Raw genomic sequence first — 23,945 nt, forward strand, 5'->3', positions numbered from 1 at the left:
GGGGGGGGAACACAACCCAGGGGGGTGTGCAAAGAGGCGGGGGACGACCCCAGGGGTGCACAAAGGGGCGTGCAAAGGCGTGGGGGCGGACCCGGGGCGTGCAAAGGGGGGGGGGGGGGGGGGCGGGGGTGGACCGGGGCGGAGTGTGTGCGCGCAAAGGGGGACGACGACGACCCTGGGGGTGCACAGGCGGCGGGTGTTGAGAGGCGGGACGGACCCTGGGGGCGCGCAGGGAGGGGATCTCGGGGACGCACAGAGGGGTGTGCAAAGGGCGGGGGGGACCCCGGGACAGTGCAAAGAGGAGGAGGGCACGGAGCCGGGGGCCAAGCACGGGTACCCCCCCCCCGGCCGCACCTACACCGAGCAGCCCCGGTGCCGCCGCCGGGCGGGGCGCGCTTATCCGGCGGCAGCGGGCGGGGCCACGCGGCCCGCGGCGGGGGGGGGCGGGGCCGGGGGGCGGGGCCGGGGCCCTGCGAGGCCCGTCGGGAAAAGCCGCTCGCCCGGCCCGGACGGGAAGTGTCGCGGTCCCCATCCCGGCCCCCATCCCGATCCCGGCCCTGCGCCCCTGCACCCCGTCTCCTTGCAGCCCTGCCCCTGCACCCCACCCCCTCGCACCCCTTCCCCAGCACCCCTGCCCCTGCACCCCACCCCCTTGCACCCCATCCCCTCGCAGCCCTGCCCCTGCACCCCATCCCCTCGCAGCCCTGCCCCTGCACCCCATCCCCTGCACCCCCTGCCCTTGCAGCAATCTCCCCTCGCCTCCTCACCTTGCCTGCTCCACAGTCCCTCTGGAAGTGGTGTTGGACCCCAGTTGGCTCCGAGCCCCTCGCGGCCGCCTCCCCAGGCAGAGCTGGGTGGCTGCCTGCCCTGCGGAGTCCTGTCCTGCCTCCGGTTCCTCCTGAGGGCAGGGATAGCTGAGCTGAGCGTACAACGCAACACCTCTTCCTCTTCCTCCAGCTGTGCCTGCGCAGGCTTTCCAGCCTGGCGCGCTTTCCCTGCCCAGTTCGGCAAAGCTAAACCACACACAGCCAAGGAGCAGCCAATGCCACTGCTGCCCCGCGGGCCGGCCAGCCCAGGCGCTGCTGGGGCTGACCCAGCCACCCTGGCCATCCCCTCGGCACGAGGCCGTGCGCTGAGCCGGGTCCTGGCAATGAGCTGCAGCGGCTCGCCAAAAGTTCAGGAACCAGCCCAAACTGCACACGTGCAATGCTGGAATAAAAGGAATGTGACCCATCTTCCTGATTTTTCACAAGGCAGTTGAGGCGTTATTATCCGGGTGGGAGCCTGAGCACAGTTGCCTTGCCCATAGGTGCCAGCCCAAGCAGATGGGGCCTCGGTGCCCAGAGCAGGCGTCTCATGCCCAGGACCTGCCCTCCGATGCAGGTGGGAACGGCAGCCGTGCAAACGGTGCCATGCAAAGGGCTCCGAGAGCTGCTGAGCGTGGGGCAGAGCCCTGGGTGGATCTGGGCAGACGGAGCCCCCGGTGCTGCTCCCTCAGAAGTTGGAGCTGGGATGCAGGAGCCCAGAGGCTCTGCCCTGGCCTTCAGGGGCCAACCCGGGTGGTGGGTGTCCTCTGGCCCTGGGCTGTTCCCTCCCCGCCATGCGTGGCTGGGTTTTACATGCTGCAGGCAGGACGCAGTTTCCCGTATCCCCGGTGTCCTGGGCATGTTCCCTCTCTGGAAAGGACAAGCACCGTTCTGAGACATCACTTAATGCACTTAATGTAATGCATTAGTGTTTTTTTTTCTTTAGCCCTGGACTCAAGCCCATGATGAGCTCAGAGGCTTCACATTGAAAACCTCTTCTGAGGTGCTCTGAGAAAATGCAGAGCAGGCGCTCATATCCAAGCAGCAAGCCCTTCTCAGGCCCCTGGAAGAGCTGGCCTTGCCTTTCCTTTGGAAATGACCCCAGCGCCACTCATCCCTTCGTCTTTGCCCCTGTTTCTGGAAGAAAGATCCCCCCTGAAGGGATGTTGGTGTTGCCAGCGCTGCATCGCAATGCTGCTGGGCTCTTTCGCTTAACATCTCATGATTTCCGTCATTTTCTCTCTCTTCCCCCCCTGATCCTTACCTCCATCTCTCATCCCGGAGGGGTCTCAGGGCAGGGGCTGGTGTTCGGGGTGGGGGGCTGCACTGGGCTGGACACTCCAGCTTGTCCCCCTGGGGAGATGCTGCTCCATATCCAGCCTAGGCAATTCCCCTCTCCCGCCGGATGCCATCCCTCTTTCCTTACATCCCAGCTCCTCAGTGCCCAGGACCGTCCCTTGGTCCCCCAAACTCTCACCCTGATGGGCTGCAGGCAGAGCGGGGAGCCCCAGGCAGGCACCGTGTTGCTGTGTGGCAGCAGGGCTGAGAGCTGCCCCATCCCCTCTCCCGCTGTCCCAGCTCAGCCGCATGCTGGGAATGGTGCCTCACCACCGCTCCTTGTGCACACAAAGGGCGGCGGGAGTTTGCTTGGCAAGGGAAAGGGTCAGGAAAGGGCTGGGCAGGCCGTGGGGCTGCTGGATTTGGTGTTCATGGCTGTGCCCGGGTTAGCTCCCCGACAGCCCTGCAGAGCTAATGCAGGCGTTGCAATCGCCCATCTCCTGGAGCATCTCCAGCTCACAGGGTGGAAAATAAAAAATTCCTGTCCTTGCTATCCCGTGGCTGCTGCTGCCTTACTGGCCCTGGCACCACCACGGAGAGAGGGTGCTGCAGTGCTGCCATGCCAGGGAAGGGGACATAGTGGCACCAGCTCCCCCTGCCCCTCGGTCATCTCACAGTGCTGCCGCCACACTGGGTTTCAGCTGGCTTCTGTGCCCCCCTCCCTCCCATGAACCGAGTTCTGTCCGTTCTCTGCGCAGTCTCCCAATAGGGACAGTGAGGGATGTGCGGTGTGTTCCAGCACCCTGCACTTGGCAGGGGGCGTGAGATGGGAGGCAAAGCCGGGAGCTGTGGTGGCACAGAGATGCTCTGGGAAGCTCTGCCCTTCTCTCATAAAAGTCCTTTATTAGAACAGCAAACATGACACTTCTCTTCAGTACAGCGGCTGTATGCAGCTATCATCGCGTACAGGGGGACGACGTCTTACAATCACTGGGAGTCTAACAAGCACCATGAACATCCTAAAGAACGGGGGATAACGGCTGAGAGAGGAGCCCCGGGTGAGCCGGCCACGGGGGGCTCGTCAGTAATTCACCAAAGAGCTGCTCGGCGTTGTCCCGCAACACGGCTCTCCTGCAGCTGAGAGAAACTCCTCGGTGTAAGTCAACAAGATAGCACCCATCCAATAAATTAGGTAAACTTAACACTGGAGCAACAAGGGAACGAATGGGACTGTCCTAGAGGAGGGCACGCTGGAAGGGAATGGTCTATTTACACTTGTCTTTCTGCTGGGCCGGTACTCCCATAGCATCCCACCCGGGCCCGGCTGGATGAGCTGCAGCTCTTGGGCCGGGCTGGGCATGCTGGCACCCCCCTGGCAGCGACACCGCTGCCCCCCCAGCTCCGCCAGCCATGCTGGGAGATGGCGCAGGACCGAAAAGCGAAGCGTGGGGATGTGCACATGCAGGCGCCCTTGGCACAGGAATGGGGGCTGGCGCCAGGCACGGCGCCGTGACCTCCCACTCCTCTCCTGCCTCTGAATTACCGGAAAGTCAGGGTAGGGAGTGGAGGCTGACGGGAACTGCTGCCGGCAGCAGGCGCAGGCAGGGCAGTGGGCACATATTCCTGAGCGCGTGGGAGGGCTGTGGCCAGCTCTCCTTGCTCCCCATCCCCATCCTCATCCCCATCTTCATTGCCATCCCCACCCCCATTCCTCATCCCCATCCTCGGGCTCCCTGTCAGACCCTCACTGCAGAATGAATTCTCTGGTGAACAGAAGGACACTATCAGTATTTAAGGCTAGGCTTTATATGGCAACTATAAAAAAATAAACACTAATCTCCAAAGAGCCAGGCAAGGGCTCTCCGGCGTATGGCTGTGGCACGTGTGCTGGCACCAGGCTGTGGGGAGCCAGGAGGGAGCACTGCGCAGGTGCTTGGTGCCGGAACAAGGGCCTGCCGGCACCCGGAGCACCTGGGGACAGGGTGGCCACCCCCTGCCCCACCGCTGCGCCCCACAGAAACGCTTCGGGGGGACAAGGGACCGGGCCGGGTGTTTTGGTAAGGACATGGAGACTGACTGGTAATCCAGGACCCACCTCTACACATGACCAAGGGCACTCTGCAAGAAAGGCCACAGGGGAAAGAAATATCCTGCAAAGTAACGGGGCTGGTGTGGGTGAAAGCTTCCCCGTGGCAGGGGTCCCTCCTCGGTCCCTCCGGCCAGCCCCACAGGAGGGGAAAGCGCTCTGACAAACGAGACGAAACCGCCTGCCCCTCCCCCCCGCCCCCCACAAACCCCAACTGAAATCAATAAACCCAAACCTAAAAGCGGACACAGAGGAACATCTCAGGCTACCTAGGTACTTCATCAGCCAAAAAGAGCTAAACAGCGAAGCGCACACACACAGGACAGCGCAGGAGGGTGGAAAGCAGAGATGGCCACAAGCTGGGGTCTTCCTCCCTGCTTCGCCTCCCCGTCTCCGGCTGGCGGCTGAGCAGGGACCCGGCGGCTTGGCGGCCGGCCTCGTCCCACAGGAGGGAACGGGCTGGCTCCTCTCATCCCGAGAAGAGGCAGCCGGCTCCAGGAGCATCCTCATGGCATGGCCGAGCGCGAAGTGTAGAATTCAGGGACCGGCAAGCCAGTGTGCAGCGTCACCTGCAACGAGAGACATGGGGCTCAGCCACGTCCCTCGGTGGCTGGTGGGACAGCTCATGGCACGGCAGCTGGCATGTTGCCCCCAGGGAGGGCAGGAGCAGCACCCGGGGGGAAGCAGGACAGGCTGTCCTCAGAATGGTGGCTCCATCTTGCGTTTTCATGACTTGCTGGCACTGCTGGAGCCCATATGAAGCGGGACGGCTGGTCCCAGCAGTACCAAGTCCCACATCTTCCAAGCTGGCTGCAGACAAATCCAACAGTCGGCTGCCAGAGAGGTGGGACACTACAGCAGTTGGGTCTTTCTGCAGATGGGTAATGGAGAGGCCTGAAAGACACGCGGCCACTCAGTACAGGAGACCTCTGAGAAGCCCCCGAGCTCAGCACGTGCCACACAGCGGAGGGGACGTGGCCAGTTGCTGGAGGAAGGTCCTTGGCAGCGGGGAAGCTGAGCAGCAGCAAGTGCTGGGGCAGGGCCATGCTACAGCGTGGGGGGTGCCCAAGTGAAACCTTGCACGGTCCCTTCCAGCCCACGCTATTCCACGATTCTGTGAAAACGGGAGCTAGGCGTTCGGCCTGGCATCATCTGGGGGGGGGGGAGTGATGTGGCAGAGACTGTGACACAGGGACAAAAGGGAAGAAATACTGGAGACCTGATGCTCACTGTGTCGAGGAAAATCCTGGTCTGTAAGGGATACAGGCAGGCTCTGCTTGGACAGCCTGCCTGGGCAAGGGGCCAGGGCATCCATGTGCTGTGCATCCGTGACTCAGTTCCCTCCACAAATGCTTTCATTTAGGAGGAAAGCACAATTCCTTCTTTTATTGGAACAGCAGCATTTTCCCCTTCAGACACAGACTTAGAGAAAACTTTTGGGTTTATTAGCAGCCTTTTATCAGCATCCCAGGGCATTTCTGTGTCAGGGGATTGAAGCTCTGCCTTGCCCAGAGAGCTGCCAGCGAGCAGAGGTGCTCCAGAAACACACTTGTCTGTTAGGGCTGTGTAAGGGACTGTGGTAGGAACGAAACCCATCACAGAGCAGGGTGTTTTTATCACACCAAATGAATGCAACAAACTCCAAAACCAGCGCAAACAAGATGGGCTTCTGTAATGTTTCCTAATTAAACACGGCATGTGACAGACACATTTGCCAGCCCTTCTCCAAGCTGGGCAGACGGCCCTGCCTGCGAGGCGCTGGGGGTGGGACACTGGCAGGGATGCTCCCAGGGTTTGGGATGGTACCGACCAACTGCAGCCCCAGTGCTGCTGCAAAACTGTCACTGCCTTGGTGACAGCACGGTACGCCCTATACCCTGACGGACAAAATAAAGCCTGCCCTAATCCACCAATCCCTATTTTAGAGGCCACTTCGCGCCTCTGCCCTTGCACAGAGGTGATGCCTTGGACATCCACTGGCAGAAGACCATGCCAAAATGTTCGTCACCCTGAGGTCATCTGTTACGTGCAGCGTGTCCTAGGATGTGCCTGGGCACTTGAGCAGTGTTGGAGGTGCAAGCAGTGGTAGAGTGGATGTGCCAAAGCCAGGCTGGGTGAATGTGGAAGGCTCACTGGGGGAGATGATGGCAGGGACGTGATCAGTGAGAAAAATGAAAGATGAAAATACCGGATAGGCCCAGGGAGCCACCACTTGGTGATGTTCAGGAGAGCAGAGAGCTTGGGAGAGAGGGAGAGAAGAGGGGTTTGAAACTCCCCAGAAGAAAATAGGCTTTCAAAGATGCCCTTCTCCCTGGTAATGCTCCTGGGTCCTGGGATGGCTGTAAGAGCTGGTGAGGCTCTTGTGGGGTGGCATCATGGAACAGAATTGTCAAACCCCATCAGCCAGGAAGGGCTGGAGAACCTGGTGCTCCAGCAGCCCTGATGGAGAAACATGGAGCAAGGAGCTGGACACAGCAGCTCTGTCTGCAGGAAGGCCTGCCCTACTTCAGAGACTCGCAGGTGGTTTAGTGTGTGAGTTTAGCTCCTTCCAAACCACCCCTCTTGCACAACAGCCCTCCCCGCCCCGCAGAGCCCCCACGCTGCTGAGTGTCAACAGGCACCGCAGCCACAGCGGCATCAGAGGGACCCTGCCAGCAAGCTCACCCGCAGGGAACGCTGCTGCGGTGCTCCACAGACCACGGGCAGCACACGTACCTGCACGTTCCTGTTGAGGCTGACCGCCGGGAAGAAGAGGCCCTCCAGGTTCTCGAAGGCGACAGGCCCTTGCTGGTCCTCGTTGATGGAGAACGTCAAAGTCCTCCTGGTCAAATCCAGCAGCACTCCCACCGTGGCACCTTTTGTTATGCCACCCTCGGTTCTGCGGGGACGAGAAGATCAGATCATCTCTGTGGTTTCATGTCCCTTGTGCTCCCAGTTCAGGGTTCAGGCCATGGACCTCAAGCGCCGATGACACTAAACTTCACAGCTCACCTGGAGGCAGGCCAAGACCTGCATCCATCCCAGCCACGCTCACAGCTCCCTGGGCACCTCCTCCGCAAGCCTCCCATGGAAGTGCTCTCTGCTTCCCATGATGTCCCCAAGGGCAAGGCTGCCTACCGGAGCGGCCACAGCAACACAGCCATGGGGTAAAGCAAGTGGACCCGGGGAGCAAAGCTGCAGAGCCCACCTCAACACCTGCCCTAGCCCTTGAGGCTGCAGGAAGGTGACACCAGGCTCTGCCCAAGCTTCCAAGCCCCCCAGCTCTGCTGTCCCGTGGGGAAAGCGAGCAATAGCGTGGCACAGGGATAAAGGCAAGCACTATTTTCTTGCTGCACAAGTTGCAAGGCTTTGGGTGTTGATGAGAAAGGGGTGCCGCACAGGGGTGATGCCGTGCATGCTTGGGGGAAGTCAGCACGGGAAGAGTCACAGTAGGCAGGGAAGGAGTACTGGAGCCGGGCAGAACCTGGGAGGCAGGGACTGGCCTTCGCCTGGGGCGAGGGCACATCCTCTAATGGAGGTGGTTAGGAGTGATGTCACCCTTCCAGTGGTGCCACTGGAAAAGTCACGGGCTCTTACTTGGGCTGAGATGGGGCTGTGGTCTCTGGGAGGAAGACCTTTTTCCAAGACCACGTACCTGTTGGTGTGTGAATTGTTGTGCATGAACCAGCTCCGATTATTGTCCACGTACATGGCCCAGGCCTTGTCGTCCTTGCCCAGCATGGCATCCTTCAGGACATCAATGCGTGCCACACCGAAGGCTGGGTCAGGGTGGTTATCGTACCGATCGATTGAGAGCTCCCAGTAATGGAGCCCTTTGGAAAAGCCCGTTTTCCCCAGCACAACCCTGTCATCATAGCTGTTGCAGGTGACAGTCAGGTTGTCATTAGAAAAGATGATGTCAGCATGGGCAGAGGCAGGATCGAAAGAAAACCAAGCAACTGGAACACACAAACAACATCAGGTTAGTCTGGCGGGAGCAGAGCCGTCAGTGACCGAGCCACGCGGAGCGGACACCAAACAGCGCATGCCGCATGCAGGGCCGACACGCAGCGCGAAGGCACGGCGGGGCTCGGGCTGCTGCCCACCGGCGTGGCAGCGAGAAGCAGACAGAGAGCTGCACAGCGGAGGGGGCTGCTGGCTCATGGAGGGCACCTTCCATCACAGAAGGATGCTTTGAACTTGTGCGGCTGCAGCCTGCCAGCGTGGATGAGGCTTTACGGCCGGGACTCAGACGAGTTTTGCTTCTGCTGCTCCCCGGTGTCCACCTGTCACCGTCCCCTCCCACTGTCTGTCTGTCTCCGCTCGTGAGCCCGCAGGATCCTCACCGTCTCCTAAAATTTGGCCCTAGCAGAAACATGCAATCCCGGCCAGGTCTCCAGGCTCTAGCTAACACAACTTACTCCTAGGACTAAGGGTTACTCATGCAAGCAACAGGTTGCAGGGTCAGGCCCAGTGTGGGATGTGGACTGAGGATTAGCAGATAAACTGCGTGTGTGCATCTGAGGACCGGCAGTCCCGGGAACCAAAAGCACATACAAAGGTCTACATCGACAGAGATGCTACGTCACACCAAGAAACCTCCCTGCGGAGCAACCGGCCACACATAAGACAACGAGCTAGCTCATGGGAAGGCTGGAAAATGCCCGAAAACCTCCACGACTTGGTACAGCTGCTGGTTTAAATGCACGGGACTCGGTTACTGCAAATCTGACAGATACAGTGTCACGTCCTCGACAAGACAGAGGCACGGGGTTTCACAAGCCACCAGCCCGGTTCCCCAGGTGGTTTTCTCCAGCGGTCACTTGAAACGTGAAGTGACACATCCACAAAACACTCTCATGCCTGCAGGAGTAAATACGGCTTGAAAAATAAAAACACTCTGGTGAGATTTATTCATTGGTTTATTGGATCGTTTCACAAGACAGCTCACATGCACGCGGGTGCCCCACTTTCACAACTCGACAGAGGTGATTCCGTACCTGCCACCATTTTTTTAATGTCAACTGTGGTTATTCCCAAGGCAAGGCATGCAGGAGAGAAAACAGCACATAAAGTTGGGTAAAGAAGGGAACGAGGAACAATTTCTGCTTGCCTGCTTCTCCAGCGAGCGCACGGACCTTTCAGCATTTTGCACAAATGTGGGGAGAGACGGAGCCAGGGTGGGCTGGGGCTGCGAGCGGGCGCAGGCTGGCCGGCACGGAGTGCGAGCTGCCCCAGGAGGGAATCCCGCCGGGCTGGGCACAGGGCTCCTTCTCCCAGGGGATGAAACGGGCCCGACCTTGCAGGCAGTTGGAAGGTGACAGGCAAACAGCTACCACCAGCGCTCACTCCAATTAGCTGCAGAGGGGCTAATCACCTCCTTGGCATCTGGCCCACGTTCAAGCGCCCTTAATGAACGGGAATACAAACTGCTTTGAGCAAGAGGATCAGTTCTTAATCACAGGGCCACTTCCAGAGCACTGACTTCAGGCTTCTCTTTAAAACCACAACGGGGAAAAACTTAAAATGCCTTTATATCATTCATCAGTCACCATTCCGCCTCCAAATTTGCCTACCGCCATGATACTCCGAGAGTGCTCTGCAATCAGGGTACACACAAGAAATGCTGCTCAGTCACTAAAGTTAAAGATTAAAAAAAAAAAAAGCAAAAAATATGAGCAACACAGAGTAGATGCCAGTTAATTGTAATAAATATACTTGCCTAATTGAGAGTAAGGCGTTCCTTGTGTCTCAAAATTGCACCCTATAAAGAGATACTACATTTCACACATCACAGCTAAGAAACAACCACCTGAAAAACACTCATGAGCGTTTGACCACTAACTAAGCGCCCAGCCAGCCATGGGAGGCCTGATTCATTAAAAGCCAGAGAGCATGGAGAGGGACCACAAATATGGGTTGACCTGTGAGTTTGAGTGTGGACTGCTGGCCGTTTTGGTGAGTCTCACCTCTGGGAAGTGTGGAGCATCTGTTCTTTCATTGCCAGATCCCACCACAGCCTTCAAGAGCATCAAGTCTGATTGCTACCTGCTTGGGATGCCAAATCATTGGACTTTCCTCCAAAAAAGAGGCAGGAAATTTTAGCCTTGGTGGAACATCTTGGCCGCTTGGTGAATGTTCTCTACATTGACTCTCAGTTGAATCACTTCAAAAACACTCCTTGGGACTGACCAACGAAGAGCAGCCACTGGCATGTCCAGTGGATAGGGACCACCAAGCTCTCCTGGGCTGCCGTGTGTGCTGTCTGGGCAGGAGTGGGGCAGGAGAGGGGGTCTGGGGGGGCAGGTGCCTGGCCTCAGACCCCCGCTAGCACCCAAAGGGCACCAGGGACTGGACTGCAGCCAGGGACTGATCCAGGAGCTTGTCCTGATCCAGGAGCTTGTCCTTGCCAGGAGGAGAGGGCAGCATGAAGCCCCATGCTGGCGCTGTGTGGGAGAGCATTTATGAAGGATGTGGTATTTTAAGGAAACCCCTGTCTAGCTCTGTGACTGGTTTTCACCTCTCCTCTGGCAAGGAAACAGGCTTTTCACCCTGCTGACGTGCGTGTTGGTGGGAAAGCGTCTGGCCGCAGTTGCGCTCCATGCCATGCTGCTGGTGAGTGCCAAGCAGCACCTCCTGAGGCTGTTTTAATGAATCGCGCCCCGGGCCCCTACTCAAAAAGTGGTTTTCAAGGTCTCTGCGCATCGCTGTGACACAGATTCACCTGAGTGCCAAACAGCACAGAGACATGAGCACATTCAGGACCCTGCTTTGCCCTGCCCCACCACCCCAGGCCGTGGCTGCAGAGGTCCCTACTTGCACACACAAGACCTGCTCACGGCCATCGCAGTGGATCTCGGTACACTGGACACAAAGTAAGAAACGTCCGTAACAAAACAGAGTCGAAGCCATTAGCGCACAGCAGTACGATGAGAAAAAAAAACAACATAAAAAGCACAAAGAAAAGAAAGTTGCAGGGTCCCCAGTTATTCTGGCAAGGGTCATGCTGCAGCATTCCTCATTCCGGGTTATGGGATGGAAATCAAACAATCGGGGGCCCCCATTCTTCCTGGGTTTACACCAGAGGAAGCCACAAATTACTCCACTGGAGCCCACGGCATAGTGTAAATCCAGAGTGGTGGAAGAATCAGGGCCCAGGATCTTTAGCAACGGAAGATGTGCAAAGACTTGTTAGAAAACAGCTCTGAGAGATGCACTGTGCCTGCAGCTCCTTCGCCGGCTGCCCGATACTGTCACTCATTCTGCCTGCACTGCCTATGTCCCACCACAGCCCACGAGGACCGGGCAACAAGGAGGCAAGCAAAGCGCTTGTTGGTGCTGCCAGACGAGCAAGGTATCACAGGAGTGGCTTCCTCTGCTCTGCACGAAACAAGACTTCGATACGATCACGTCTGGTTTTGCAAAAGCTGAGCCCAATGCTCAAAGCTGAGCGGACGAGAGCTCACATCTTCAGGGTCTTAAGAAGCCAGACTGCAAGAGGTCTGTGAGCTGGCCTTAGCCAGACCTTGCTTGCATCTAGACTTGCTTCTTTCTTAAGAAGGGTCTAGATTTAATCAAGCAAACTAATTTCGCAGAATAAATCTCACAGCAGAGGCTATGTTTCCTGGTTGTATAGGGAAAGCAAACCATCGAGACGTCCCCACAGGTTTCTCCCAGGGAGGGTCTGTTCTTCGGACTGTCCCTACACACAAAATCAATGCAAACTAGAGATGGGGGATCTGCTGTGCCAGCTGGCTCTGTGAAATGGTTCAGCCATGCTGGCCCTGCCAAGCACAGCACCCATGTAAGGAGTTACTGTGCTGCTCCGTCACCCCACGACTGAAACTGCCCATGCTGGTACGTACAGATGAAAACACCACGAGAACTACGTCACTGAAACTCCCTCTGTGGCAGGAGCAGGCCACTGACAAGCAGAAGGAGTTCCCCCTGCCATCTGCATGTCATGGGAAAAACAAACACAACAGAACAAAACAAACAAATACTTTGGAGATGCCCAGAAGCACAGACCAAGAGGAAATGCCAGAGGCACTCAGCTCACCGGCTGAATTCAGGGACTGTAAAGAAGAATGCAAGCTCAGCTGGTGGGCCGAAGATCTTAGCTCAAAGTAGGATCTCCCCGGAAAGCTGGGTTGTAGATTAAGGGTGGAGGAGAAAGGACTCATTCTACGAAGCTGCGATCTTTCCAAAGGCACTGGAAAAGGGAGGGTCTGTTCTTCTGACTGTGTGTCTAAACGTAAGATCAATGCAAACTAGAGATCAGAAATCAGGTCTGCTGGACGGTGTCACTCCATCGCCCGAGACCAGAGCTCGGACCAGAGCACAGACGCTTTGGCACGCACGGACCCTGCTTTGCTGCAGCGAGCATGCGTACGGTGTGTGGAGCGGAAATGTCTGGTGCTGTGCAACCCAGCGAGACCCTTCAGGAAAGCCTTGCCTCTGACAGTATCGGCAATGAACATATTTTCATCTTCCAAAATGTTCCCATGTCATCATGACAAATTCAATATGCTTTTCTTTAAAGCGAGTCCTGCACCTCTTCACAGTAATGCACCTAAAAAAATTCACAAGTTACCATGCACACTTCCCACCGTTCTTTAATAAATTTCATACCTTTTTGTGCACAATAATTAGTGGCGTAAAAACCAGTCGGTTGGTAATGCTGACAGGCATTTTGCAGGGCTGTACTAAGCTACATTACCCTAAGTACCACCAAGCACCCACCTTACTCAAAGGTTGTTCGGGATGTTGTGTTCTTGGTATCCCTTTGTACCTGTCAAAACACATCTGAGCCTTACAGTAAGAATTTAACTCATGTGATTCACAGCAAAATGTCAGAGTAGAGGGGACCTCTTGGGTCATCGGTTCCTGTTCCCCGCTAACACAAATGGTCACCTCCTGCCATGTCTACCCTCGCCTTCTCAAGGGATATGTTAACATGAAAATGTAGAATTCACCATCCTCCACACACTCAAATCAGACAAACTCCCGAACACCATATCCTCAGCTTTCCTGTCTCAGCTGTGAGTATGGATTGAGCTGGAAATCACATTAAAACACATAAAAGGAAACATTTCTTTGCACAGTGGATTGTAACTTCTGCAACTTGCTGCTGCGTGAGGCTGTGGAAGCAAAGAGCGTCAGTGGGTTCAGACACGGGTTAAATGACTGCACAACAGGTCAATAAATGGAGCTCAAGGTTAGGGAGGGATGTGCTCTCTAACATCTACCAAGAGTGAGAAGAACTCCTACCAAGAGTAGCCGCATTCATGACTCTCCCTAACTAGTATCTTATGTTCCTGTAGCTCCTTGCAGACTGTTTTCCCTTGTGTTGTTCACCCCTTTCCAAAAGCTGCCGGTTAAAAAGCCCTGGTTGCTGCGGAGGGTCACTCCATGGCTAGTAAGGGACTCAAAAGTTAGGCCCCAGATGTGGAACTGGGCTTGAAAGAAAATAAAACCTTCTGGTGCTCAGCTAGGCTGGGGAAGGGCTCTCAGGCTGTCGTGCCCAAGCCCCTTTGCCACAACTTGGCCAAGTTCGGGAACCCAGGAGAGGGGACGGCAGGGCACAGGGTGTGACAAGCCAGGCATTCCTCCCTGATCATCTGCTCCTAGGCTTGTGTCTCACCAAAGATATAAGCCAAAACCAGGCTTGCCTTGAAACTGCTGTCATGCCTAAAGCTAGAGACTCAGAGCAGCTGAGAGAAGGGGGAGTGGAGACACGGCTCCACTCCCGTGCTGGCTCTCAGTGCAAGGCTGCAGGCAGGAAGGGCAGCAGGCGCTCAGGAGGGACTGCTGAAGGCACGAAGCAGCCCAGTGGAAGGGCCAAGGTGTGGGCAGTCAGAGACCCATCGAAGGGTGAGAAGGGAGCAGCAGGTTTTGGCAGGAGGGAGGCTGAACCTCTGCACCAGCTAGGAGTCCAGATCTGGGCTTGGGGAGCAGGCAGGGACAGTCCTCTTCAGCACTGTCAAACTCTTCTTCTCCATCTCCACCTGGAGCCAGCTGGTCCTTCATCCCACCATCCAGCTTTCTGGACAGACCATGGGAAGAAACAACACTGGAGGGAATCAGAAGCCATCTCAGAAATCCTTGTAAAGAAAAGCAGCCCAGCAGCCAGCAGACTCTAATCCCACTGCAACTGGGAGGTCTCCTCCTCTGTTCTTTGCTGCTGTGCATTAGGTGCCTGTTTCAGGGAGTCTGCATCCCACCACGACCAGCAGACCAGAGCCAGGGGCTTCTGCAAAGCCTCCCAGTGGCTGCTCTTGCTGCAGCCATGAATGCACCGAGGCTGTGGGTGAAAATGGGAATGTGCCAGGAAGAAAACAGACTGGGTCCCCAAGTCAACAGGAGACTGGCCAGAGGCTGGAAGATCTGTTGGATGGGGAAAGATCAAGACAGCTGGGGCTGCCCCAGCACAGAGAGGAACAGGCTGGGGGGAGACTCAAAGCCCCCCAGGGCTGCGGACAGCCAAGCAGTGCTGCTGCTGGCCAAGCTTTGTAAGACAGGGTCACCTTGCAAACTTTCTTTCGGACCGATTTCCAAGTCTGCAGCTGAACTTCATTCAAGTGCTGAAGGAACAGGTTAAGCCAGGCCCCACATTGCAGTGCCTTGGAGCCTGCAGTGACGGTCCTGGGAGGCACCGGCTAAGATGTGACAGGGCAAGATACTCCTAGGGCTGCTGTGAACAGCCTGACATCAGCTAGGGAGCCGCAGCTCAAGGTAAAGACCATTGCCTTCAGCCCTTGCTGCCATTTGGCTGTGCTGCTGATGAGGAACTTCGTCCCTGGGAAGCCCCAGAGGGCCCAGCATGGGCGAAGGGCTCCGGGGCACGGATCTTCTCCCAGCCGGAAGCCACCTTGCCTGGCTGGTGGCACCAAGCATCAGCTTTGGAGAGTGAGCTGCAATTTCTCATCTGGAAAATGTAGTTTCCTTTGGGATGAACAGGAGAAGATGTGCCACACTGCTGGATAGGAAGGTGCTCTGCACCTTGCTGTAGGCTTGCATGCGTGCCAGCTTCCCATGTGCCATTCCTGACAGTGCTGCCTGGCTCACCTCGGCGGTTTGGCTGGGCAGGACCACAGAGGCATGCCTGGGGAGGCCCAAACACAATTTTACCCTCTTCTCACCCTTTTCTCTTTAGATGCTGAGGCCCTGCAAGCCATTTCATCCCCTGCTAGCCACTACAGCCCATTTCACTGCTCACTGAAGGCAGAAGAAAGACTTCCGTTAACTTCCACAGGCTGCAGATAAGGATCTTGTGTGCTAGGACTAGCCAGCTTTTAAGTAACAGCCTCTCAGCAAAATTTATCATAACCACTTACAGCAGGACAGCCATGTTCAGAGAGATGCTCTCTTCATATCAAGCCTGTCTCTTCTTTTGTCCTCTCTTCCCACACGAATACTGCAGCAAGCTGCAGAGCATGGCTGAAGGGGAAAGCTAAGCCTACTTCAGACAAAATAGCACTTAAAGGCCTGATGCTGCTGTAAAGGCCAGAAATAAAAGCCTAACCGAGAGCTGTGATGTGTGAGGCGGCTCTATTCAATAAGTCACTTGGATATCCAGAAGCTGCACGCAGATGTAATTTATTTCATTTTCAGTCCAAAAAGCTCAGGCAGCCTCTAAGAGCAGAAAATGCTCCAGGCTCATTTGACTTTTTCTCCCTCTTCCTTTTGTGCTGGAATAATAAATGCAAAAGCCCATTCAGTGAAAACACTGAATGCAGCAAACTTTCCTCTGATGCTCAGAAGAGTGAAACTTCTGTTGGCCGGCACAGACCAAGGCACCAGCCCCAAGCACAGCCTGGCCTGCTGGGACCATGAACAGCTACTTTCTTCCAGGTTCCTTTGTATTTTGGAGCTACGCAATAGGTGAGCTTGGCTCAAAAGTGAAAACACCTGAGAGGAAACCATAGCTGGAAAGATTATAGTGGGAACCCTGCAAACTCCTGGCTAGAACGACTTAAAGCTGAACTAGTTTTGGTTAGGAAACTGTCTCAAATGGGTCTTATGAGACACAGATGGGTTGAGAAGCCAAAGCTCCGGTATCTCCTGCAAAAGCTGGTGAAGCTGAGTAGTGAAGTGAGTGAGAACTGTTGACCTTCAGGCTTTGGGAGTGGTCCTGGCCACCCTCATGTGGGACTGGATCCAGGCTGTCCCATCCCTGGATCTCCAGAGGAAGGCTGCAGCCTCCTTGGCACTGGTGCTCAGCTTCCCAAATGCACACACAGCTCTCAGCCAGACGCGTCAAGGCCTTTGTGGCCTGTGATTTGAGTTTTCTGCCTCTTGCCTGAGAAGGTTTGTCACAGCTTTGCTCTCCTCTCTACCTCTGTCACATATGACTCCCAGTCCTCACCGACCTGTCCTGCCCATGCATCCAAACCTGGTACGTGCCCTTTCCAAATTGGAATGGTTATCTCCTGCACCTGAGCACAGGCGAGCGAGTGAAAATGCTCTGCATAGCCTTGCTCTGCTTTTGTCTTCCATTCTTTCAGCAGAAAATCCTTTTTTCTCCCTGCTCAAAGCCACCAGAGATGCCTTATGGCTCTATGGCTCTCACTCTCCTTCCACCTCACCAGCAGCCCCATGAGCTGCGTGTGTTCCCTCTGACCCCAGACTGCATCTGCCAGTAGTTGCTGAGGCTGCAGGAACGTGCTGCTGCTGTAGAGCCAGCTGCCAGCCAGGGCTGGTAATGCTGCTGGGAAACAACATCTTGACACAGCTTGGAAGACAGATTTTAGTCTGGGAGTAAGGAAAAGGGATTCCATCAAGTGTGGAAAACTACCAAGGAGGGGTTTCTTGCCTGGCAGTAAGGCTATGGGGCAGCAGATGTGCTGCTGGGGGCTCATTCCTTCTTTCACGGCTTCATCACCCACTGCTTCTGACTCCCACCTCGTTTCTTGGAGCTAGCCTTACAACTCTCCACCTGCATGTCGGAAGCAAGCCAATTTTCCGCCACAGATTAAGTGTCTGGTGTGACAAATATACTTAAAGTCAGGTGGGGAAACTCTTCTGCAACCTGCAAGGGAGTGTTTAATACTCTAGCTGAGCACTTGCTGGTGCTGGAGTGATGCAGACGATGCGTAGCCGCTCTCCACCCCATGGGTCTGCAGGGACACCTGTGCAGTAATGTGGTCTCTCTGCTCTCTGTTGTGTGCTGCCAGAGGCTGAAGGAGACATGGTGTGGTTATGGCGTTCTGCGGCCATGCACAGCCCTTAAGTACGTCTCAGGAGCAATGTTGACAGTGTTGTTTTGTTTTAAATGGAATTAATGAAAACATCTGAGTTTCCCTTTGTGTAATACAAACCCTGCTGCAATCAAATTCTGAATACCTCTCTGCAGAATGCCTCTCACTGTACCTCCCCCAAAAACACCTTCTGCAAAGGAAAGGGGTGAGAGAGAAATTCTGCCACTGTCCAAGGCTCCTGACATAACCTTTCCCCTACCGTCAGTGCTGGCTTTCCTGCAGCGATTGCCGAGGTACTGGAGGACCAGTGGAGCGGTTCCCTGTATTGCAATGCTAAGCTTGGGTGTGCTGGGCAGGCCCCACACGTGCGTGTGAGCAGTGTCTGAGTGTGTCAGGCTGGAGCTGTTGCAATGCCTTACCCTCAGATGTCTGGAGGACCAGGGTCTTGCTGTACGGGCTGACTCCTGTTTTGTTGAAGGCTTTGACACGTGCACTGTACGTGCTGTTGAAGTGAAGCCCATCCACCGTGCACATGGTCTCCTTGCCCACGTACACCTCCTGCAAAGCAAGAACAGTTAGTACCCAGACCACAAGAGTCCCAGGGGTGGGAGAATAGCTCATGGTGGTCGTGATGCACAGGGTTCAGCCATGCTCTGCTACCTAGGGCAGACTTATGAGCACAGGATACAGCTAAAGCAGAGCAAAATGACCCCGTGATTTGTTCCTTGACAAACTTTGGGCTGCATCAAAAGCAGTCAGGCCAGCAGGTCCAGGGAGGGGATTCTGCCCCTCTGCTCCACTCTGGTGAGACCCCTCCTGCAGTGCTGTGTCCAGCTCTGGGGCCCCCAGCATCAGGGGGACACGGACCTGCTGGAGTGAGTCCAGAGGAGACCACGGAGATGCTCAGAGGGCTGGAGCCCCTCTGCTGTGGAGACAGGCTGAGGGAGTTGGGGCTGTTCAGCCTGGAGAAGAGAAGGCTCCGGGGAGACCCTATAGCAGCCTTTCAATATTTAAAGGGGGCTTGTAAGAAAGACAGGGACAGACATTTTAGCAGGGCCTGATGCGATAGGACAAGGGGCAATGGATTTAAACTAAAAGAGAGTTGATTCAGACGAGATATAAGGGAGACATTTTTTACACTGAAGGTGGTGGGACACTGGCACAGGTTGCCCAGAGAGGTGGTGGATGACCCATTCCTGGAAACATTCAAGGCCAGGTTGGACAGGGCTCTGAGTGACCTGGTGGAGTTGAAGATGTCCCTGCTCGCTGCAGGGGGGTTGGGCTAGGGCCTGTAATGGTCCCTTCCCACCCAACCATTCTGATTCTATGAATACTGTGCCACAAAACCAGTTCCTGTAGGGGATGGAGATGCTATTCATATTGGTCCAAGTCATAAGGCATCAGTCCCAGCCAAACTCCCACTGAATCCCAGAAGAGCTCTGCCAGAGAATGCATACAGACTGAGCCCAGGACACAGAAAAATCCTTGCAGAAAACAATTTTGCATGCTCTTGGGTGGCAGGATCAAAGTGTGCTTTGAAAGAAAACAAGGTGATCACACCAAATGGGCACTGACTCACCAGCATGTCACGCTTTTGCTGCTGTAGCCCCACTCAGAGGAATAGAGCTGTGCAAGCAGGGACAGCGGTGAACAGGCCTACAGGCTACCAAGATCCATGGCTCACAAAACATTGGCTTGTAATTAGCAGATCCATGACAAATCCCTGTTTGCTGCCCTTCGTGGTGCAGATGGAGGCTCTGCGCAGGCAGCTTGCCTGTGTAGGAAAACTTCACTGCCCTGGCTCCCACTCCAGAGCCCGCTGTGCTTCGCTGCCTGAGTGATGGGGTGCTGCTGCTTCCAGAGCCAACACTTCAATCTGACCCCTTTCCTTGCAGGTGGGTGCACATCTCCAGAGCTTATAGGGCTGCCTGCATGCTCCCCTGCACTGCAGAGCTGAGATGATGGCTTCCACCCCTCCCGATGCCCTGAGCAGGGCTAGGAGCAGCCCAAGTCACAGCAGGCCTGGGAGCAGCAGTTATTCAGTGCTCAGGGTCAAGGAGCACAATGTAGGTGTCCTAACAACTTGGGTGAGATTTGTGATGGAAAGCTAAGGAGGCCCTGATCCACCTGGGCTCCAGCACCCACAGAGGTCTCCTGCAGCCAGCACCCCGCATGAGAGCACGGCTCCCACTTCACCACCCCAGGTCCACTGCAAGGAGTCCCTGTTAGGCTTGATGCCCAAAGACAGAGTCCTCTTGCCTTTGGGCACTGTCTCAATCTCTCCTGCCTGTTTGTGTGGGAGGTAGGTAACAGGCTTGGCTACACACTGACTTCCTCTTGGCAGGACTGTCACCTGTATGACAGTCAGCACTCCTAGCTTGCTGGGTAAATCACACCCTGACACGGTCAGCTTGCTGCTTTTGGGCAGGAGAATAGCTTAATGATCTGAGAAGCCAGCAATGTTCCCCTTTGTGGCACCAGCTGTATCCCATCAGCTGGAGCAGCTCTCTATAAGCCTGGCAGCAGGAATATCATGCACATCCAAGCCCCTCCAAACTGCTGGCAGAACGAGAGAAGATTGGTGCGCTGGGGAATTGCCCTCACCTTGCTGGGTGGCTGTGCTGAGCCTTGGCCTCCCTACACCCTGTTTCCTGCTACCTCCCTCTCCAGATCCCATCCATGTCACCTTTCTTCTGCCTCAACTCTGCTCTGGCTCCTGCATAGGTTTCTTGTGCATGAATTCAGAAAACACAATGGGCTGGTCCCTGTGCCTGCTCTGGTGGATGTGAACATGCCAGGATAATTATCAGTGTGTCGGATCAGAGAAAAATAATATTTTAATTGTGTAATTACAGCAATTTAAAAGCCCTCAGGCCTTAAACACCTCTGCTTGCTGGCAGCTGGCAAAGCATGAGTCTCATGGCAATTAGCATACCTTGCATGAAATATTTAGCAACCTAAAAAGATGGAGCTTCAAATGCGTTCTTTGTGTTTGCAAGTCACACTGCTCACTGGAAAGGCATTTCCAACCCCTCAAATAACCTTGCTCCCAAAAAAAGCCTGCAGCTTGTCTGCATCATCAGCTTCCCTGGCCACCCCAGCAGCAAATCTCACGTTCCCAGGGAAGGAGGGGACTTGTAAAAAAGTCTAGAGAATTCTTTGGTCACTTCATGGCAGGGCAATGCTGGAGCCAGATGAAACACATTGCCACTGAGACTGGCTTCACGCACTGGGCACCTACCCTGAACTGGCCGCCGTTGCCATCATCAAGCTCCAGGATGTAGCCTTCCACCTGCACCGTCGACAAGGGGGGCTGCTTCCAGGACAAGGTGGCACTGTTGTTGTGGGTGCAACACTCCTCTAGCTGCAGGATCGGGGGAGCCGGCACTGGGGAGGAAACTAAACACAAATTAGTGTAACCCTGGCTGCTAGCACCACAAAGGAGGAGCAGGGGGATAGCCATGGCATGCATGTTTCAGCTGGAGCGTGGATGATGCATTTATTGCCTTGGTGTGAAGCCAGCACAGCACAAGAGATGTAACTACGATCTTGTGCGTGTGAGGTGGGGAGGAAGTAGAAAGGACTGCTCTCCAAACAAGCTCCACCAAATTCCTCCACCCCGCAGCCTGGTAAAGCTGAGATTTACCCAGAGCTTTTCTGCTTTCCTCCTGTTTTCTAATGCATTTTGGTGAAATATGGCAGTGCAGCAATATACCTGGTATAGAACTGCCTGGATCCTTCACAGCAGCCAGTCCCAAATCTGCGACGTTTACCCACATGCTCTGCAGAGCTGGCTGCAGCTGTGGGCCTGGCCACAATCTAGCAGCAAGCACTGCTCTCCTTTTTCATCGAACAAATTCACTACAACAAAGCAAGTGATGCTGGAGCAGCAGGGATGAGTCTCAGGACCTGCAGAACAGGGAGCACCTGATCTTTTTGCCATAGTAGAGTCTGTCCTAAAAGGGGTGGCAACTGCACAAACTATGACACCGGGTGGAGAGGTGAGTGTGTCTCTCAACGATGCCTTTTTAGCACCCTTGACCTGCCTGAAAGGGCTCAGGGTCCTTCCACCCTGTCTCAAGTGGAGCACCCATTTTGGGGGTTACTGTGGGGTCCCCAAGGCTGCCCCCTCTGCCAGCCCACCAACAAACAGCCCTTGCTGCTGAACACCTCCCGGGGAGGCACAAGCACATTTCAGAGAGGTCTCCAAACAGGCACCAGACAGTCCTTGCCTTCAGCCTCTGCACTCCTCTGGTACTGAGGTTGCGAGGCTGTGTACCCTATAGCCTCCCATCAGCTACACGGGGGATATAAAGGACCGTCAGGGCTTTTTCTGCTCAAGCTGTAGATGCACGTGTGTATCACAGCCCACTCCTGCTCTGAAAAGCATGGAGGGGTGACAGCACAACAGGGAAAGGGGATGTCCACTGACACATCCCATGCCCTGCCCAGGGACAGCCCTCCCAAACCTCCTCTCAACAGAGCTGCTCATCCTCCATCCTTATTCTCACTGCCCAAAGTCTGACAAGAGCCAGAGAAAAAAAAGACATGGAGAACCCAGACAAGATATGGAGGAGCTACGGATGCCTGGGAGAGAAAAACCAGGCTTGCTGGCAAAGGTTCACCATGCACCACCTCCCTCTGCCACTCCTCCACCTCCTGGCTTGGATCCTCAGGAACCACCAGGCTGAGTGCCTGGAGAAACGGAGTGGTGAAAGCCCTCACATTACAGCTGATACAACAGAAGGGATGCTGCTTGTGCCCAGCATGTGCTGGCAATGGCTGCGGGGTGCTCTGTACCTATCGCTCACCTTTGCTCTTTATCAAGACCTCTGGTGTTGCCTTGTCTCCCCCGGTGCTGACACCTGTTTGGGATCCAAACCCAACCTCCTGCAAAGTCTACAAAATGCAACAACTTATTTTCACAGTGAGGGTGAGATGAGAGGTCAGCCTCTCTCGGGTCTGCTCTGCCTCCACAGAGGAGGGTGGGCAGCTAAACCAGCAGCAGATTTGCTCTTATTAATTAAAAATAACCCCCCTGGGCTAAATTGAAAGGAAGGACAGGAACACGCTAACATCTCCACAATTGTTGTGTAAGCAAAAAAGTAATCCAGCCCTCCCTCGGTTTGGCTCCCCTCCCTATCAGAAAATGTTACTGACACTTCAAATTAACAGCCTGGTTAAAGATGAGTAACTATGGGAGCAGCCATGCCCAATGCACCCTTCTCACTGCAGCAAATACCAGTGGGGCCATTATTTGAAAATACTTGTTATCTTTAGAGGAAGCGAGTGGTCAACAGCCTTCCTGTGCCTGACTGCTGAGAAATGCTGCTGTCTGCAAAGGGCTCCTGAGTCAGGAAATCCAGCTGTGAAGGCAATGAAGAACACGCCAGTCCCACAGCTGGTGGTCTTTCCTCCAGGCAGCTCATTTGCACCCACTGAAGGTACAGACCTAGATTCAATGTCCTCCTGAGCTTCCCTGCATCACAGCCCATTTGCATCTTCTGTCAGCTTTCCAGGACTTGCCAAATCACAAATTGCTCACAGGTTGCAGCTGCTCTCTGCTTCCTGCAACGCAAATGCAGTGGCTCTCCGTGGTACCAGAGAGTGAGCACAGAGAGAATGGAGAACAAGGAGAAAATTAAAACTGAAATGAAGGTCTAAAAAAACAATAGCAAGGAGAGGTGAGGGAGCAAAGACCCCAAGCTACGTGGCATGGCTCTTCATACCTTTGTATTTGGAGGGACACCGTGGCTGCCTGCAGCAGGCAGCTGGCTAGCTGGCCCATGCCAGGTGCTGCTTAGCACTGAGCCAGGGAATGTGTGTGAGTACAGGTGTGGGAAGTGCCTTGTGCTGCTCCTGAGACCCTGGTCCCAACCTGCAGAGTGCTTCTTAATGAGGCAAAACCAAGCTCTCAGCACCTCAGTCTGGCACACAGTTGCCCAGGGATCCAAGACAAGGAGGCAGATGACTGGCCCAGGGGTGCAAAATAGGGTCTGGGGTGCCGAATCTTGCCAGGAGAAGATTAAGAAACTCTCCTCTCCTGCCTCTTCCCTGTGATGCCTTGCATGGAAGCACTCAGCATGAACCAAGACAGGCTTTTGAAAGGAACTAGAAATATTCTTACCTTTCATCTGGACAAAGTCGAGCTGATGAATGGACTGCAGCAGAGGAGCATTGTCAAGGTTCAGGTCAAAGTCCGTGGTCATCCGAGGTGTGAGTGTCCCCTTTCCCCACTGGTCCTCGGTTAAGTGCACTCTCCTGATGAGAGCGTCGGAGATCTGGTGGCAAGGAGCATCCTCAGCTACCAAGAGCCACCAAGGCTACATGCTGTGCCTTGCCCCTACCCTGCTCCCCTCTTTCTCTGTGCCTCCCAGGCTGCCACTTCTGCCCCTGACTACCAAAGGCTGGGACTTCACACATGGTTTCTAGCATCATCCTTTGCTGCAGGCTCAGATTGGCAGAGGGACCCCAGGAGTTTTGGGGACTATTTTAAAGGCAGGGTCTAGCACCAAGGGACCAGCTCAGGAATGAATGGTGAGATGCAGTTCCCCAGTGCTATATGACCATCTCTTGCTGGAGAGCCACAAGACAGCA

At 55.1% G+C, this 23,945-nt stretch overlaps 1 protein-coding gene across 15 annotated transcripts in view; it reads right to left on the minus strand.

Moving 5' to 3' along the window:
• Positions 1-1,074: 1,074 nt before the first annotated feature.
• TRIM9 (tripartite motif containing 9) overlaps positions 1,075-23,945 on the minus strand; it is a 73,913-nt gene continuing 51,042 nt past the window's right edge. The window contains exons 5-13 of one of the 15 annotated variants that reach the window (XM_080395510.1): positions 23,476-23,629; positions 20,590-20,735; positions 17,768-17,906; positions 12,209-12,397; positions 9,872-9,913; positions 9,150-9,173; positions 7,805-8,108; positions 6,886-7,048; positions 1,075-4,739 (exon numbers count right to left, since the gene is read on the minus strand). In XM_080395510.1, coding sequence (XP_080251636.1) covers positions 4,677-4,739; positions 6,886-7,048; positions 7,805-8,108; positions 9,150-9,173; positions 9,872-9,913; positions 12,209-12,397; positions 17,768-17,906; positions 20,590-20,735; positions 23,476-23,629 — 1,224 coding nt within the window. In that variant the 3' untranslated portion in view covers positions 1,075-4,676. The other 14 variants (XM_080395509.1, XM_080395507.1, XM_080395500.1 and 11 more) reach the window with 14 other exon arrangements.

The sequence above is a fragment of the Falco punctatus genome, assembly GCF_963210335.1.
Source record: "Falco punctatus genome assembly, chromosome: 7".
NCBI lineage: Eukaryota > Metazoa > Chordata > Aves > Falconiformes > Falconidae > Falco > Falco punctatus.